The sequence below is a fragment of the Dipodomys merriami genome, unplaced genomic scaffold, assembly GCF_024711535.1.
Source record: "Dipodomys merriami isolate MVZ:Mamm:240054 unplaced genomic scaffold, mDipMer1.0.p SCAF_9, whole genome shotgun sequence".
Lineage (NCBI taxonomy): Eukaryota > Metazoa > Chordata > Mammalia > Rodentia > Heteromyidae > Dipodomys > Dipodomys merriami.
The window spans coordinates 36,225,643-36,241,019 of record NW_027206512.1 but is presented as its reverse complement, the minus strand read 5'-3'; the positions used below and the strand labels follow the sequence as shown (position 1 = coordinate 36,241,019).

At 43.7% G+C, this 15,377-nt stretch overlaps 1 protein-coding gene across 3 annotated transcripts in view; it reads right to left on the bottom strand.

Moving 5' to 3' along the window:
- Lnx1 (ligand of numb-protein X 1) overlaps positions 1 to 15,377 on the bottom strand; it is a 108,478-nt gene that overhangs the window by 76,822 nt on the left and 16,279 nt on the right. The window contains exons 1-2 of one of the 3 annotated variants that reach the window (XM_070013123.1): positions 6,048 to 6,105; positions 5,729 to 5,905 (exon numbers count right to left, since the gene is read on the bottom strand). In XM_070013123.1, the coding sequence (XP_069869224.1) occupies positions 5,729 to 5,820 (92 nt within the window). In that variant the 5' untranslated portion in view covers positions 5,821 to 5,905; positions 6,048 to 6,105. Of the gene's footprint in view, positions 1 to 5,728; positions 6,106 to 14,191; positions 14,672 to 15,377 lie in introns of those variants that run through there. The other 2 variants (XM_070013121.1, XM_070013122.1) reach the window with 2 other exon arrangements.

Sequence of the window (15,377 nt, the reverse complement as noted above, 5' to 3'; positions counted from 1 at the left end):
CAACAGGGAAGTAGGGGTTGACACCTCAGCGGGGACCAAAGGAGCATCAGAAGACTCACCTGGGGAGATCAGACAGCATTGGAAATGTAGAACCTATTTTTGTCACCTGAGATCTCAATGATGGGAGCAATGGGAACCACAGTCCCACCCCTCAAGATTTTAACTTTACTAGGTATCTGCATTTTAAAACAAGCCTAGCTCCTAATTCTGCTGTGAGTAGTCTTCAGAACCTACTTCGTGCTAACAACTTCACCTTCAGGTCCCTACGTGCTGGAGTCTAACATTGGCTTAGAAACATGAGTAGGTTTCTTGGCTAATTTCTCTTTAGGACAAGGTAATTCAGAAAAAGAGCCAGGGGACTAGGGCAAGGGCTGTTGGGGAAAGAAAGTTTTGCCTTTTATTAATCTCTGGCTCATGCTTGGCAGAGTCAGGGAGCATTCTGAACTCTTTTTTTTTTGGGGGGGGGGTCTGGTCGTGGGGCCTGAACTCTGGGCCTGGGCACTGTCCCTCAGCTCTTCAGCTCAAGGCTAGCACTCTAACCACTTGAGCCACAGCGCCACTTCCGGCTTTTTTCTTTTTGCTTATGTGGTGCTGGGGAATCGAATCCACGGCCTCAGGCATGCAAGGCAAGTGCTCTACCACTGAGCCACCTTCCCAGCCCCTAAACTCTTATAGACTGTAACCAAATACTTTGATTTTAGGCTTCTTCTGTTGAATTCTCTTTCCTATGGCTCAAGGCAACAGGTGGTGAAGGACATGTTTAAAAAGAGGAAATGCCCAAAGTCATAAGCTATTGGTCCTGAAGGTCAAACCTGGCACTCAGAAGTGATCTGTAGGGCTGAAGCCAGGGTTGCTGTTTGGAATTGAATCTGCATGCCCATAGGCCTTATACAGATAATGGACTATATTAGATGTGATTATGTATGCATATATGCATAGTCAGGTATTCAAGCTCATGAGTGCTGGAATAGGAATGCACACACACACACACACACACACACACACACACACACACACACATTCATTTTGCAGTCAGCCAGAGGTCTCACCATGTCCTTTCATTTGATACTGAAATGAGTCAACATTTTTAAACAATTCCTGCCTGGCTCTTAAAGACATGTGGAATGAGAGTCCTGGGCTGTACTATAAAACCATTCAATAGATGAGTGCCCCAAGTGGGCAGAATTCACAATGAGAATGTGTTAGTGTTAGAAGAAAAATACAGGAAAGGATCTTTATCTCCATCTCCATGGATGTGTAGGAGACACAGAGCAAATTTTACTCAAGGCCAGGAATAAAGCTGGCCAACCACCAAACTTTACCCAGCACCCCTTAGGTCCTAGTGAAGTATAATAGGTGAAAAAAGAGGCTTTTCCCTGAGGAACTTGTCACAATTGCCCTTCCCTGGGATGCTAAACTAACCCAGCGATCCCTTTACTGATGAAAATTGTTGATTTCTAAAGCTTTGGTGACAACCAAACTACCTCTTTTTCTTTTTAAAAAATTTTTAAAATATATTTTTTATTGTAAAGATACTGTACAGAGGAGTTACAGTTACATGAGCAAGGTAATGAGTCCATTTTCTATCTAGCATTGTTACAACCTCCTTTTTTCCCCCTACCATCCCTCCCTAACTCCTCCCCCCCCCCCGTATTCCCCCATCCTCCCTCCCCCTGCAAAGTTGTAAAGTTCATTTTCAACATACTATCTTGTACATCTCTTTGTTACAATGGGTCATCCTGTATCCTTATTTCAGCATTTTGTTATTTCCTTTCCCCTCCCCAAATTAGAAAAACTATATACGAGATACAGGACACAGAAATCAAATACAGTGACAACAGGGGTTGTACAAAAAAGATTACATAATACATTAAAAACAACAGTGATAAAGAAAAAAGCTCTTATGTCCCTATCTTGGGGTTCATTTTGCTTAGCATCAGGTTATCTGGTCATATGTACATAGCTTGTGACCTCTTCTGCTTGTCCTAGACATATACCAGTTATTGCAGATAAAGGAAACCATGGGACTTACGTTTCTTTGCGTCTGGCTTACGCCACCTCTTTTTCTGTCAGTACTGGTAGGCATTCCACCTCTCTAGCCACACCAAATAATTTTGTCAATGCTGTTTATACCATGTAAAAGGCTTTCTTTTCCTACCCACTGACTAGGCCTAGTTTCTTCCTGTAGTTCAATATCCAGCTCAACACGCAAAGTCCTCTGGGAACTGGAGGTGGACAATCTCCACCTTCTGGCAGCATACTGCCTACTTGACTATGAAAATGATATGACTTAGCAGCAAAACAGCCAATCAGGGAATTGTGGCCCATAGACCTTGCAGATGACAGGATAAGCTGGTAAACCAAAACCAGCCTCACAATCAATTGGTGGGAGGGGTGACAAAAGAATGAGGAAACAAAAAGGACAAAACAAAAGAGGAAATAAAGACAGGACAGTAAATCTTCAACATCACACCCTTTCAGGAAGCAAAATGGAGATCCATAAATCAGAAAGCCATCTTTAAAGACTTCAATTCTCATTATTTATCCCAAAACCAAGCTTTGGGATAACAGATGAGACAATATGATGGAAAAGGACGGAAGTATTGTCTTCTTATGGCATGTCTAGGCCTTGTGCTCTCTTTCTCTGCCATACTTCCTTCATAATAAACTGTCCTATCACCTTCACTTATGTTCTCATCTTGTCTGAATTCTCTTGCCAGATGCAAGGACCAAGGTCAACTTATCTTTTAAACTTTCTGGTAATGTATTTAGTGCATTGGCTGAGAAGTTAAGGATTAACTATGTGTTTTTCTGACTTGGACTCATTGAAAAGTTATTTAAAAATACTTCTATCCTCTTGCTTTTTCATGCCCTATTATTTATTACTTAAACTTCATCTCAAATATTCAGTCCTAGAAGGTGAGGATGGAGCCTAGTTTCTTACAGCTTGTACTCTATAAAGCATGACATGGTACCTACAATGGGCTTGCAAACCACAGATTTGTTCACTATCACCAGAAGCATCAGAAACAGATGCACAGAATTCCCTTAAAAAGCATTCCCAGTAATTGGACTCTGAGAAAACTCCAATGAGATTGGAAGTACTGTCCTGGAAATTCCTTAGCATTATGCTTTCTGGTTGGCATCACATTTTAAGAGGAATGACCTGCTTGTGTCCTCTCTTCATTCACAAAAATGTTGCCTGTGATGCATGTACTTGTAGGATAAGACATAGTTAATCCAAGATGGAGTCCCCCTTCAATAAGATACTAAATTGGAAGGTCTTCTCAGTAGTAACTGAAGTGGAGTAAGAGGTGCTCCCAAAAGATATGTCCACCCAGAAGTGTGAATATGGCCTTACTTGGAAAAAAGGATCTTAGATTTGAAGTTAGGTTAAGAATCTCAAGATGTAACCATTCAGGAGTATCTAAATAGATTATAACTCTCATGACAAAAGTCCTCATAAAAAAAGAGGGGAAACAAAACAAAATAGGAAAGAACACAGAAGAGACAACCAGGTGCAGGCAGTGGTTCGAATTGGAGTGATGCAGCCATAAGCCAAGGAACACCTGTAGCTACCACTAAAAAATGAAGGACTCAATGAAGTCTCCTCTCCTATACTTAGTACCTAGCTGGTCCCTGGGTACTTAGTTTCTGGACTTCCCACACTGTGAGAGAATAAACATCTAAGTATCTCCTTGTAGAAATTTGTTAACAAGCAGTTAACAAATTTGTTAACTAACCTTGAGAAAGCAAGGTTAGTGAATGGGATCAGGTGTGCAGGCAGGAATGCTGTCTTGTTGGATTTCAGTGTTCTCAATAGCATCCATCAGGAGAGGAGGGAACATTTCATAATCCCAATGAGCTCTGTTTGCTATTATGTACATTTTTCTAGAAAAGCTCCCCAGTGCCTTTATTTCCCCAGAGATGCTCATGATTTAGGCAGAAGCAGATTCTCCCTTTGAACAGACCAGTTAAACCTGAAAAGCAGAGTTCCCAGAATAAATGATTTGTCTCCAAGGAGTGAGTTCCCTTTGTTAAGCACTTACTAAGCAGTTACTTTGCTAGACAAATTGGTGAGACTAGATAATTACAAGAGAGACCCTGACTGTCACCAGATGGTTATGCTTTTCAGGGGTCTATGAACACTACTTTAAGTCCCTGCTTTCATTTGTCCACTGACTAATTTGTATACAACCCAATTCTTGCTATTTTAACCTATCCGGTTAACAGTGCATTTAAATTTGGGAAGCTAGGGGTGTTGCTCAAGTGGTAAAGCACCTCCTTGCAAGCATGAAGTCCTGACTTCAAAAGCCAGTAGTATCCAGGTGCTTGTAGTTCACACCTGTAATCCAGCTACTCAGGCGACTGAGAATAGTAATTTGAAGCCAACCGGGGCAAGAAAGTCCTGGAGCCTTTTTTTGGGGGGGTCCAGTCGTGGGGCCTGAACTCTGGGCCTGGGCCCCAGCGCTACTTCTGGCTTTTTTTCTCTTTGCTTAGGTGGTGCTGAGGAATCGAACCCAGGGCCTCAGGCATGCAAGGCAAGTGCTCTACCACTGAGCCACCTTCCCAGCCCCATCCTTGAGCCTTTTATCTCCAAATAACCACCAGAAAAGCATGAAGTAGATATGTGGCTTAATTGGTAGAGCAAAAAAAGCTCAGGGTTAGCATCCAGGCTCTGTGTTCAAGTCCAAGGACCAGCACACACACACACATACACACACACACACACACACACACACACACACACACACACACACACACAAACAAAACAAACCCCACCCTAATATCATTTTTTAAAAGAACAACAATAAAAACCTAGTACCATTTTAAAAAATTGAAAAATTACACTTTCGTAAATGTCTCAAACACTGATACAGCCCTTTTGTTTTGTATGATTACCTGAATCCATTCACTCTGCTATGCAAAAGGAGCCAGAAAAATATTCATTTTAGAGGTTGGGGACTTGAGCCATTTCCTCTCACAAAATAGGCGTTAGTCCTATAGGATAAAATCTTTGTGTTTCAAAGATGCAATAGTTAAAGGTGAAATGTCATGATAGCTACAATTTACCCCAGACCATTGGTTAGAAATAAATTAATTAAATCTATGAAGCAAATGTCTTAATCACTAAACTGGGGTGATAGAAATATTGGTACCCATGCCATGATTTCCAAACCACAGGTTTAAAAATGATCAAAAGTGAAAAATAAAATATGCATACATACAAAGAGTTCTCTTTTCCCTTTCCTGGTACCTGTTTTCAGGTACAAGGATGATGATGTTAAGAGATCGGTGTCTGCTAGTCATTACAAATATACTATAGGGAAAAAGAAAAAAGATATATGCTATAGAGATACCTTTGCTTATCTGGGCTTGCAAAGTCTGTTCTCAACAGCACTTGACGTTCTATTTATGGAAGGGAAAGAAGACACATCTATTGGGAGAAGGCTGAATATGAAAAAAAATAGCAGTGTTGGCACAGTTGCAGGAAAACAATGCTTGGGGAAACGGCACATCCGCTAAGATGGTGTTTTTTTGTTAAGTCACAGGCAGCACAGCTAAGCATGCAGCTCAGACTCTGCCAGGGCCTCTGCCATGGTGCATGCAGGGCATGTAGAATTTACTCTTCCAAACACACATGCCAGCTAGGGAGGCGACAAATGTCCCACCCCCAACACACATGACACAGAAACACAGGTGCAGCAGGCACGGAGGGAGGACTCACAGTTCTGAGTACAGGAAATGCAGGTTGCCCACATTGTCAATGTAGTTAGCAGGGCTGAGCCAGGGCAGGACCAGCAACAGAAGTGCCTTCATTTCTCCCTTCTCAGGCTGCTGCCTTCCTCCTGGCCACCTTCTTTCTGCCGGCTACAGGGGATCAGCCCAGCCCCTTTAGGGAAACCTGTTCATGTCCCCACAATCAGTCGATCAGAGCGAATCTAACTTGGAGCCTGTAGATTAAGCCACGCTATAAATCATAGGTCTGTAAGAGGATTATGTTCTTGGAGTCTTGGATGAGGAGATGGGAGATGGGAGGGACTCACCATGCTTGGCTAGAGGGCTTAGGCTGAGGAGAGCAGGGCTGATGCCTGGTAGAGGGACCAGCCCCTCCTGCAGGATGCCGACTGGCTCTTGGGAAGCAGCTGGTACATTTACATCACTGGCCAGGAGCAGCCAGACTGGGAGTGAAGAAACATGTTGGAAGAGGGCAGAGCCTGGCGCTTTCAGACCCCATATGTGAATAAGCAAATAATCAAAAGCTGTCTCACAGCCTTGCTTCGAGCAAGACACTGGGAAATTAGCCTTTCTGCAGCGCAGCGTGGAGATCTGAGCTCAAAGTGAGGATTTAGACACTAGAACATGAGTGCTTTCAGCCTGAGGCATCTCCACCTCCTGAGTACCAATGCAGATTTAGAAAGCATTTAAGACATTTTATCCATCACTGTCCTGGCTGCGATGACACAGGTAAGCATGGTGACAGCCTGCCAGATGATTTAGCAAACAGGCTCTATAGAAAGAGAGACTGTGTCACTGTCTTTGAAAATGTTCTGTTTAGATGATGTTGCGGTGTCTGTCCTACATGCATGAAGGGGACTCCCATTCATTCTTGAATTAGGCTCTGATGGTACAAGATGGTCCCAGGCACTTAAGTTCCTGAGTGCAGGTCACTTTCATTTTTTAAATAGATTTAATAATACCTGGTCCACAGTGACTGGACCCCACACCACTTCCAGCTAGATCTGTGAGTCTAGGACTGATGATGATAGCTCAGGGGTACAGCATTTGCCTAGAATGCATGAGGTCCTGGGTTTGATCCCCAGTACCACAAAAACAAAATAAAAAAGCAAGATCTATTGTGCTAGAGGACAGCACCTGTTCTAAGATGAGGACTGATTTGCATGACAGGGGATTCCCCTCCTTTTGCCCCATAGTTGAGAAGAGTCAAGTCCACTTGTCAACCCTAGGCCTAAATCTTAACTGAAATGGCTCAGAGACAATTACATTAGTGGCAACCAAGCAGTGCCATCAAACTGGACTGGATAGGAAGAAAAGTTTACAGGAAGAGACAGGCTTCTAGCAGCTGTGAAGCCAGTAACTGTGAATCTGGCATCAGAACTCATCCAGCAGCTGAAGGTAAGGTGATTAGAGTGTCCACAAAAGAGTCACAGAATGTACAGACTCCACTTTTACAGTTTACACCAGAGATAAGCAACCCTGGCCAATCATGACATGTAAGCTTTTCTAGTTTTGTGGGAGCCCAAACTTAAAATTATATTTCACATAAGGTTGGTATGCAGGAGTGAGTCAGAGCCGGTGAGGCCCTAATAAAAAGGAAATCAGGTTTGGTGTTTAGTTGCTGGAGTCAGACAAGCTTGAGATTGGAATTGCAGCTCTGTCCCATACTGGCTGTGTATCACTGAGTCTATTATTCAACCTCTCTGAATTCCATCGCCTCTTCAGTAACAAAAGACTAAACATAATTATAGTGCTTAACTTTGAGGGTTGCTGGGAAGGTGGGATGAGAGAAATGACATGTTAGCATCTTTTACTGAACTTAGAATTGTACAGTACTGGGATGTGGACCCTAGGGCTCCAGCCACATAAGTAGCAGGCTATGGGGTTTGAATTGATACTGTACTGTGACCTCTGCAAGGTTGGCCTGGTCAGGCTGCTACTGCCATTTGCTGCCTTGTAGAAGGAAGAAGGTGCTGCCCATTCATCTGCTTGTATTTCAGGGGGTGGGAAATGAACAAACTAGTATAAATGCTATATAAAGATGAGGTTCTGCTTCCTGCTTTTCCCTTCTGTCACTACTCAACCATTATCCTATACCCAACCTCTCCTTATAACAGACTCCAGTTTTGTTCAAGGTTAGCTGCTTCTTCTTTTTTTCCAGTCCTAAGGCTTGAATTCAGGATGGGGAGCCATCCCTGAGTTTCTTTCACTAAAGACTAGCACTCTACCACTTGAGCTACTGCTCTACTTTTGTTTTTTGGGAGGGTAATTTATTGGAAATAAGAGTCTCATAGACTTTCCTGCCCAGGCTGGCTTTGAACCATGATCATCAACCTCTGGAGTAGTTAAGATTATAGTTGTGAAGCCACCAGTGCCTGGGCACTTAGCCTTTCTTGCAGATAGTTGTAGTATAACATAATATTGGCCAAAAGTTTCAAGTAGAAATGACTAGGAGAGGTGTCCCAGAAAGGAGATAATTTCCATTTGAGCATTTATGATTCCTTTCCTGCTTGATACTTCTGTGCCTGGAACTTGAATGTGTTGCTGGAGTGAGCAGCTGTTTTGAGAACATAGGGTGACAAACTTGAAGATGGAAACTAAACTGAAAAGCAGGAGGAGCCTGGATTCCTGGTGGCATTATGGTAAAATCATCCCAGTGCTAGGTCTTTCTTGTGTTCTATGAGAAAAAGAAAACCTCTCTGGTTAAACCTATAGCACTTGAATAATCCATTACCTATCTGGCAGATGTATAATCAATTAACACAATCCCTTGGGAGTAAAATCCCCAACTTCAGATGACATGGACTGTTATATAGCTTCTTTGCTGGTAATCAGTTCTAAGCTCATCCCTGTAGTCATACCTTGCCTGACCATGCTATTTACCCTTAAATGTCATCTCAGGCATCTTCCCTTGTTTTCTTCTTTTGTTTTACCAAACAGGAGCAAGGCATGGGGTCAGAGAAAAGTTGGGTTCATGCTGGACACTGGTGGCTCATACCTGTAATACTAGCTACTCAGAATTGTGGTTCAAAGCCAGCCCAGTCAGGAAAGTCCATGAGACTCTTATCTCCAATTAACTACCAGAAAACTGGAAGTGGCGCTGTGGCTCAAGTGATAGAGCACTTGCCTTGAGCTGAAGAGCTCAGGGAATGTGCCTTGCCCCACAACTGACAAAAAAAAAAAAAGAAAAACTGGGTTCAGGGTTAGAAACTCAAAGAAAAGGTAGATAAAGAGGAATAACAAAATGCTGAAACAAGGATACAGGATGACCCACTGCAACAATGATACTCACAAGACACTACGTTGGAAATGAACTTTATAACTGTGTGTGTGTGTGTGTGTGTGTGTGTGTGTGTGTGTGTAGTGGAGGAGGTGGGGGAGGGAAGGGATAGGAGGAGAAAAACAGAGGAGGGGGTAACAATGCTTGACAACGCCCCAACTCTGTCCAGGTGCCCAGGCAGGCTGAAATGACCAACCAGACCATCAGCATGTTCTCTTCGCCACAGTTGAGACCCTCAGTTCCTTCTCCCTGCTCTGAACGCCTCCCTGTGCTGCAGCCAGTGGGCAGAGCCCACAGGAAAGCATACTACAGGAAAGGGCACCTGCTACAGAAGGGGACCCCAGGGTTGATCTTCAGGCATTGGTACAAAGTTAATTAAGACAATACTCCCAGAAAACATTTGGCCAGACAATGGCTTCATGTTTTCATTCTGACTCCTTTCAAAAAACACTAACTAATGACCTCTTTATTCACACAAGTGAATCCTCAAGGAGGGTCAGCTTTGTGATCTCCCATTTTCAGAGCACAAAAGAAAGCATGGAGGACAAAGCGAGGTCTTCTAAATGAATCCACACAAGCCGTGTATTCAGTCTCTCTTTTATCCTTACAAGGTCCTTCCTCACAGGCAGGAATCATGGCTTAAGTAAATGTTTCTGTCACTCAGGATCTAGCCTGATAAATACCCCATGTACAGATGACAATATGATACAATAAAGATATGGTCTGGAGCCTAAGACTCACTGAGGTTCAAGGGGAAAGGATTGCCCTCTTATGGACCTCCTAACTTGAAGACGTGCTGCATCAGGACAGAGACACCAGCTGGGACCTCTGCGGGAGCTCCATGACATCTACTGGCCTTGTCCTTTGATGAGGAAGGTGACATCCAGCAAATCAAGCCTGTCACCCTACCAGGAATTCTCCACATGAGACCCTTGTGATGGCCTATGATCTCCTAAGGGCTGAAGTCAACAGAACTACCCAAGGATCCTAATGCTCACTCCTACCAGCTCCCTTTCAAGTTGCAGAGATGTGCTCTCTAGTGGAATCAATGCCCTTTGCAGTCCTTCATGGCCAAGGTCAGTCTTCTGTGTCTTACCCAAGGATGTCTGCTGGGTGCAGGTATGAGGTGGACTGTCAGTACTGTGTCTAGATGACATGAATCTTGGAGAACAGATACTGTAGGGATAATGCCTATCTACAACCCAAACCCCACAAGTCTACTATTCTTGAGGAGTGTAAAATACCTATGAGTCAAGAGGAATAGGTGCAAGAGACCTATACAACACTGCTGGAATAAGAAAGAAATGTACACATTGCCAACACAAGCTGGGCTCTGGTGGCTCATGTCTGTAATCCTAGCTCTTTAGGAACTGAAATCTTAACAGTATGGTTTGAAGCTAGCCCAGCCAGGAAAGTCAGTGAGATTCTTATCTCCAATTTACCAGGAAAAAAAGTTTGAAATGATGGTGTGGCTCAAGTAGTACAGCTCCAGCCTAGAGCAAAAAAGTAAAGAGAGAGAGAGAGAGAGAGAGAGAGAGAGAGAGAGAGAGAGAGAGAGAGAGAGAGAGAGAGAGAGAGAGAGAGAGAGAGAAACAGACAGACAGAGACAGAGACAGAGACAGAGAGACACAGGGAGACAGAGAGATAGTGATAGTGATAGTGTGTTCAGGCCCAATACCAGTATACATACAAAAAAATTGCTAGCAGATACTTAAGACTATTCATCACAAAAAAAAGGTTAATGGGCGATTAAAAAGGTGTATATGGGGTAGGAGGCATGAGATAATTTGTAGAGCAGCCAATGAGCAAAAGAGTCAGTTACAGAATTCTAGTCTCAGACTTGGACAAGAAAAAATGGTGTGGGCAGTTAATGTTAATTACCTGAGTTCTGCCATTCTACAATAGACACATATTTTAAAATATGATGTTTCACACCAAAATACATATAATTTTGCCAGTTGAAAAAGAAATTAAAAATATAAAAGCCAGCTGGGTGCTATTGGCTCATACCTGTAATCCTAGCTACTCAGAACCCTGAGATCTAAGGATTGCAGTTTGAAGCCAGCCTTGGCAGGAAAGTCTGTTAGACTCATCTCCAATTAACCACCAGAAAACCAGACATGGAGTTGTGGCTCAAAGTGGTAGAGTGCTAGACTTGGGCAATATAGCTCAGAGATAGTGCCCAGGCCCTGAGTTCAAGCCCCAACACTGACAGAATAAAACCCCCAAAACAGGGGCTCAGTGGTAGAGTGCTTGCCTCATATTCATGAGGCCTTGGGTTCAATTCCTCAGTACTACATACACAGAAAAAGCCAGAAGTGGTAGAGTGCTAGCCTTGAGCAAAAAGCAGCTCAGGGACAGTGCCCAGGCCCAGAGATCAAACCCCAGGACTGGCAAAACAAAAACAAAAAAACAGAAATATAAAAGCCATTTTACTCATATGTATGTTTACTGGATAAATGATATTAAAGAATAATCAAAGATTCAAATGTTATTAACAAGGCTTTTCTCTAGCTTGTACATACACACAACTATTCTACCAACCATGGGCCACCAGTCTGGAGACCTCACATAGACGAGGTAGCATTTGTCTCCCAGACACCTCTGCCTCTGCCCTGCTCAGAGCACTCCATGGGTATTAACTCTTCCATCTCCTTCATGTTCCTTGTAGGGGAGAAAGAGGGTTTACTAGCCATCTTGAGTCAGGTTTTGGATTACATTCAAATTCTTTGTCCTTGCCAATACAGTGCTCGCTAGCTGGGGAGGAGGGAGTATATATCAAGCATCTGATGACTAATTATAAGATATTTTGGGAAATGGTGGCTTCAACCTACTTAGGCAGCTCAAGTGTGGAGACGTGTAAACGAGGGTGTCGAGGCCCGCACCTCCAGGTGGGAATTTCCTCTCTTGGGAGCTGTGAAGATCGTTAAGGCCTCGGAGGGGACTCGCTTTCTGTCATCTGGGGTTCTTCCCTCACAGCTATTTCTCCCATGTGCACATCATTATCAACTGTGCGATCATCACTCTCTCTCAAGCTTCCTGTGGTATGGGTGGGCAAATGAAATCCTGCTTGGCCTGGAAAGCTAGGGAAAATGAGTCCTCTCCTGGAGACCCCACAGGTCTGCCATGGCCTGCCTCTCAGCCTCCCCTCCCCAACCTCTGCTCCAGCCTACCCTCAAGTGCATGTGCCAGCTCATCCCTATTTTAGGGCATATTTTATACCCAAGAAAGCTCTTGGCTAGAGGCTGTGGACAATACCTGTGTCTCAGTTTCTCCTTAACAGTCATCACTATTTTTTTTCTCTCTTCTCCTTTACTTCTCTTTATTCGGTGATGGGCACAAGAATGACTTCTGAAGATATCCACTTCCTAAACTTCAGAACCTACCATGGCAAAAGGAATTCTGAAGCTGAGACCACACGCAGGCACCTGGATCACCTAGGTGGGCCCGAGGTGATCACCTGGTCCTTACAAGAGGGAATCAGGAGGGTCAGGGTCCCAGAAGACATGTCCATAGAAGCTGAGAGAAAAATCAGACAATGCTACACAGCTGGTCTTGAAGACAGAGGAAGTGACCATGAGCCAAGGAAGGCAGGTAGCTTCTAGAAGCTGGAAAGGGGCCAAAAAGAATGCAGCTCTATACTGATACTAGTTTGGTGAATTCCCTTTTGGATTTTTAAATCTCAGCACTGTGAGGTAACAAGTATATGAGTTGTTTTAAAGTCACTAGTTCATTTGTTATAGCAACAATAAGGAACTAATATACCCCCCCCACAAATATATAGATTGCAATACACAGGGGAATGTGATGTGTATAGATGGAACTCTACCAGGCCCTCTCTCCTCCCTGCACGCCCCACCTCCTCAACCCAGTGTGGTACCCTCCTCAGATTCCTCTCTTCCCCAATCAGTGCAGCACCTATCAGTGCCTACCTCACCTTTGACCCTGAACTTACTTTCCTTCCCACAATGCCTCTCAGACTTCCTGCAGAAGTCAGAAATAGACTCCCTTTTGCTTTCTTCTTGGGCCACACCTTCCAGGGAATTGGGAAGGTGGGTCATCCCAACCTGACCCCAGCCTTAACAAATGGTCAGCTGTATCCTGAAAACCCACATTGGAAGGATGTGGCTTACCATCTCGAGGAGAAAAATGAGTCCACTGGCATCCTCAGAATAGGAAACATGTGCTACACATTACAGCCAGACCCTTGCTTTTGATGCACATTAGAGAATGCACATACGTCCCCAAAGACAAAGCTTCAGATTCATGACCTAAAGTATGTGACCTTAAAAAAAAAGACCAGCACCTGCCTCTTGTCATGATCATAAGAGATCCAAGATCAACACCACATTGCAAATTTCCTCTTACAAACAACGGTGGTATTATATCACTCACTGTTGATTAAGCATCCTAAGTGTTCTGAGAGAGTTCCTCATGTGGAGGAACAGACTCAAGGCTGCCTGCGAAGCTGTCCACCCAGCACTGCCCAGAATCACAGTGGCTGGGTGTCACCTGCCACCAGCAGCATCAGCAGCGTCCAGAACACACAATTCTGCCATTAGGGTGTGAGATGTGGCCAAAATATTAACAAACATGTTACTCAGAGGAAGAATGTTTGCTAAATTTCTTTTCTTAATGTTTGGTTTACAACACCTCACATCTTCTCAATGAACAGCTGAGCCTTGTCAATTCCTGTGCAGAGGAGATTCTAACAAACATGTATCAAATGGGGAGACCCAATTAATCAATTTTATAACTAAATCAAATAGACAAGCGATTAATAAATTTCTCTGTACACTCAATAATAGCTCAGTAGAGTTAAAGGTACCAGTTTTTTTGAGACCATGAATATACATGCATACAACTCTACCAAGTGATATTCCCTCCCATAGATTCATAACTATAAACAATAGAGACAATCTATTTTGATGGTTTCCAACCAAGATTTCATTGGTTTTGAAGACAAAGTCAGAGTAACAAGTATCCCATGAGGCATTGGTCCACAGGAATCTCCTGGCCTTTGGGAGATATTGGGGATAGAAGGAGGAAGAGGAGGAGGAGAAGGAGGAAGAGAGTGAGGAGCAAGAGGAGGAAGAGGAGGAGGAGGCGGAAGGAGAAGGAGGAGGAGGGAGGAGGAGAAGGAAGGAGGAGGAGGAGAGAGCCACCACTTACTTTGTCTGGAAGTGGTGCTGGAGATCACAGCGCTGCAGCACCTCTGTGCAGTGCTCTGTGAAAGGGCAGGTGACTGGCAGCTTGTTGAGGAGTTTGTGGACCAGGATGCTGGACTTCTTGCAGTGTTGTAGAATCATGGGTTTCCGATCCACTGGGCAGAAGTCTTTCTCCACGAGGAGGTTGGTAAGGCACAGGGCACAGTAGGTGTGGCCACACGGAGTGTCCAGAGGGTCCAGCAATGCCTGCAGGCATATGTGGCATATGAGGTCATCATCTACATCTTCCGCATAGGTGTAGAAGTGGTTTTCTTCTGGAGAGTGAGCTTGGCCACAAACTATGCACAGGGGGTTAGGGCTGGCATCAGGGTCATCAGCAGGGGCTGGCTGGTTCATGGTCACCTGGGAAACAGCTTAATAGGAAATCCAATAAAACAGTATTTCCTTGGAGGAAGTTAAGGTGTCCCAGTAGCCATCCACAAACCTGCAAGAGAGCAAGATAGTTCATGTTTACTTTATAGCACGCAGAAAACCAATGCTGAGGTAAGAAGACTGAGCTACCAGTAGACGGCGACAGAGCTGTGACTCCAAAGGCTAGGACTCAATCTCTACCTTGGAGTGACATGATGGGATTTGGCCAAGTGCATGAATAGTGCCTCACTATTCATCCAATGGGAGCAATATTTATCTTTAACATCCTCAAGCTGGTGTTGTACATGTTACTTAGGTAACACTTATTGTATAAATGTCTGGATAACTAAAAAAAATGTTTAAAGAAATATTAATTTGGTAATCAAGTTCAATAGATAAGTGATTTATAAAATTCTCTATCAAATCAAGAAAAGGAGAGAAGAATAAAACAAAGCACTTGAGCTCCACTGCCTCTCTCCTGTGTTTCTTTCCTATCTTTGTCCAAAACCCTGAAACTACAGGACATCATGCCTTCAACTAAGTCATCTGAGCCACTGGGCATTTGTATTTTTCTATGGTAAGGGCACCATTTTCCTCTGCAATTCACTAGCTCACTCACTCCGTCATTACTGGATGTACTGCCTGGGTTCAAATTCCATCACCACTATGGTCAGTGATTCCTTCCTCTGTTTCCATACCTATAAAATGGAGTATTATAATAGCCCCATTCACAGGACTAATGTGAGGATCTACTATATGACATAAAGCTTTTAGAGTTG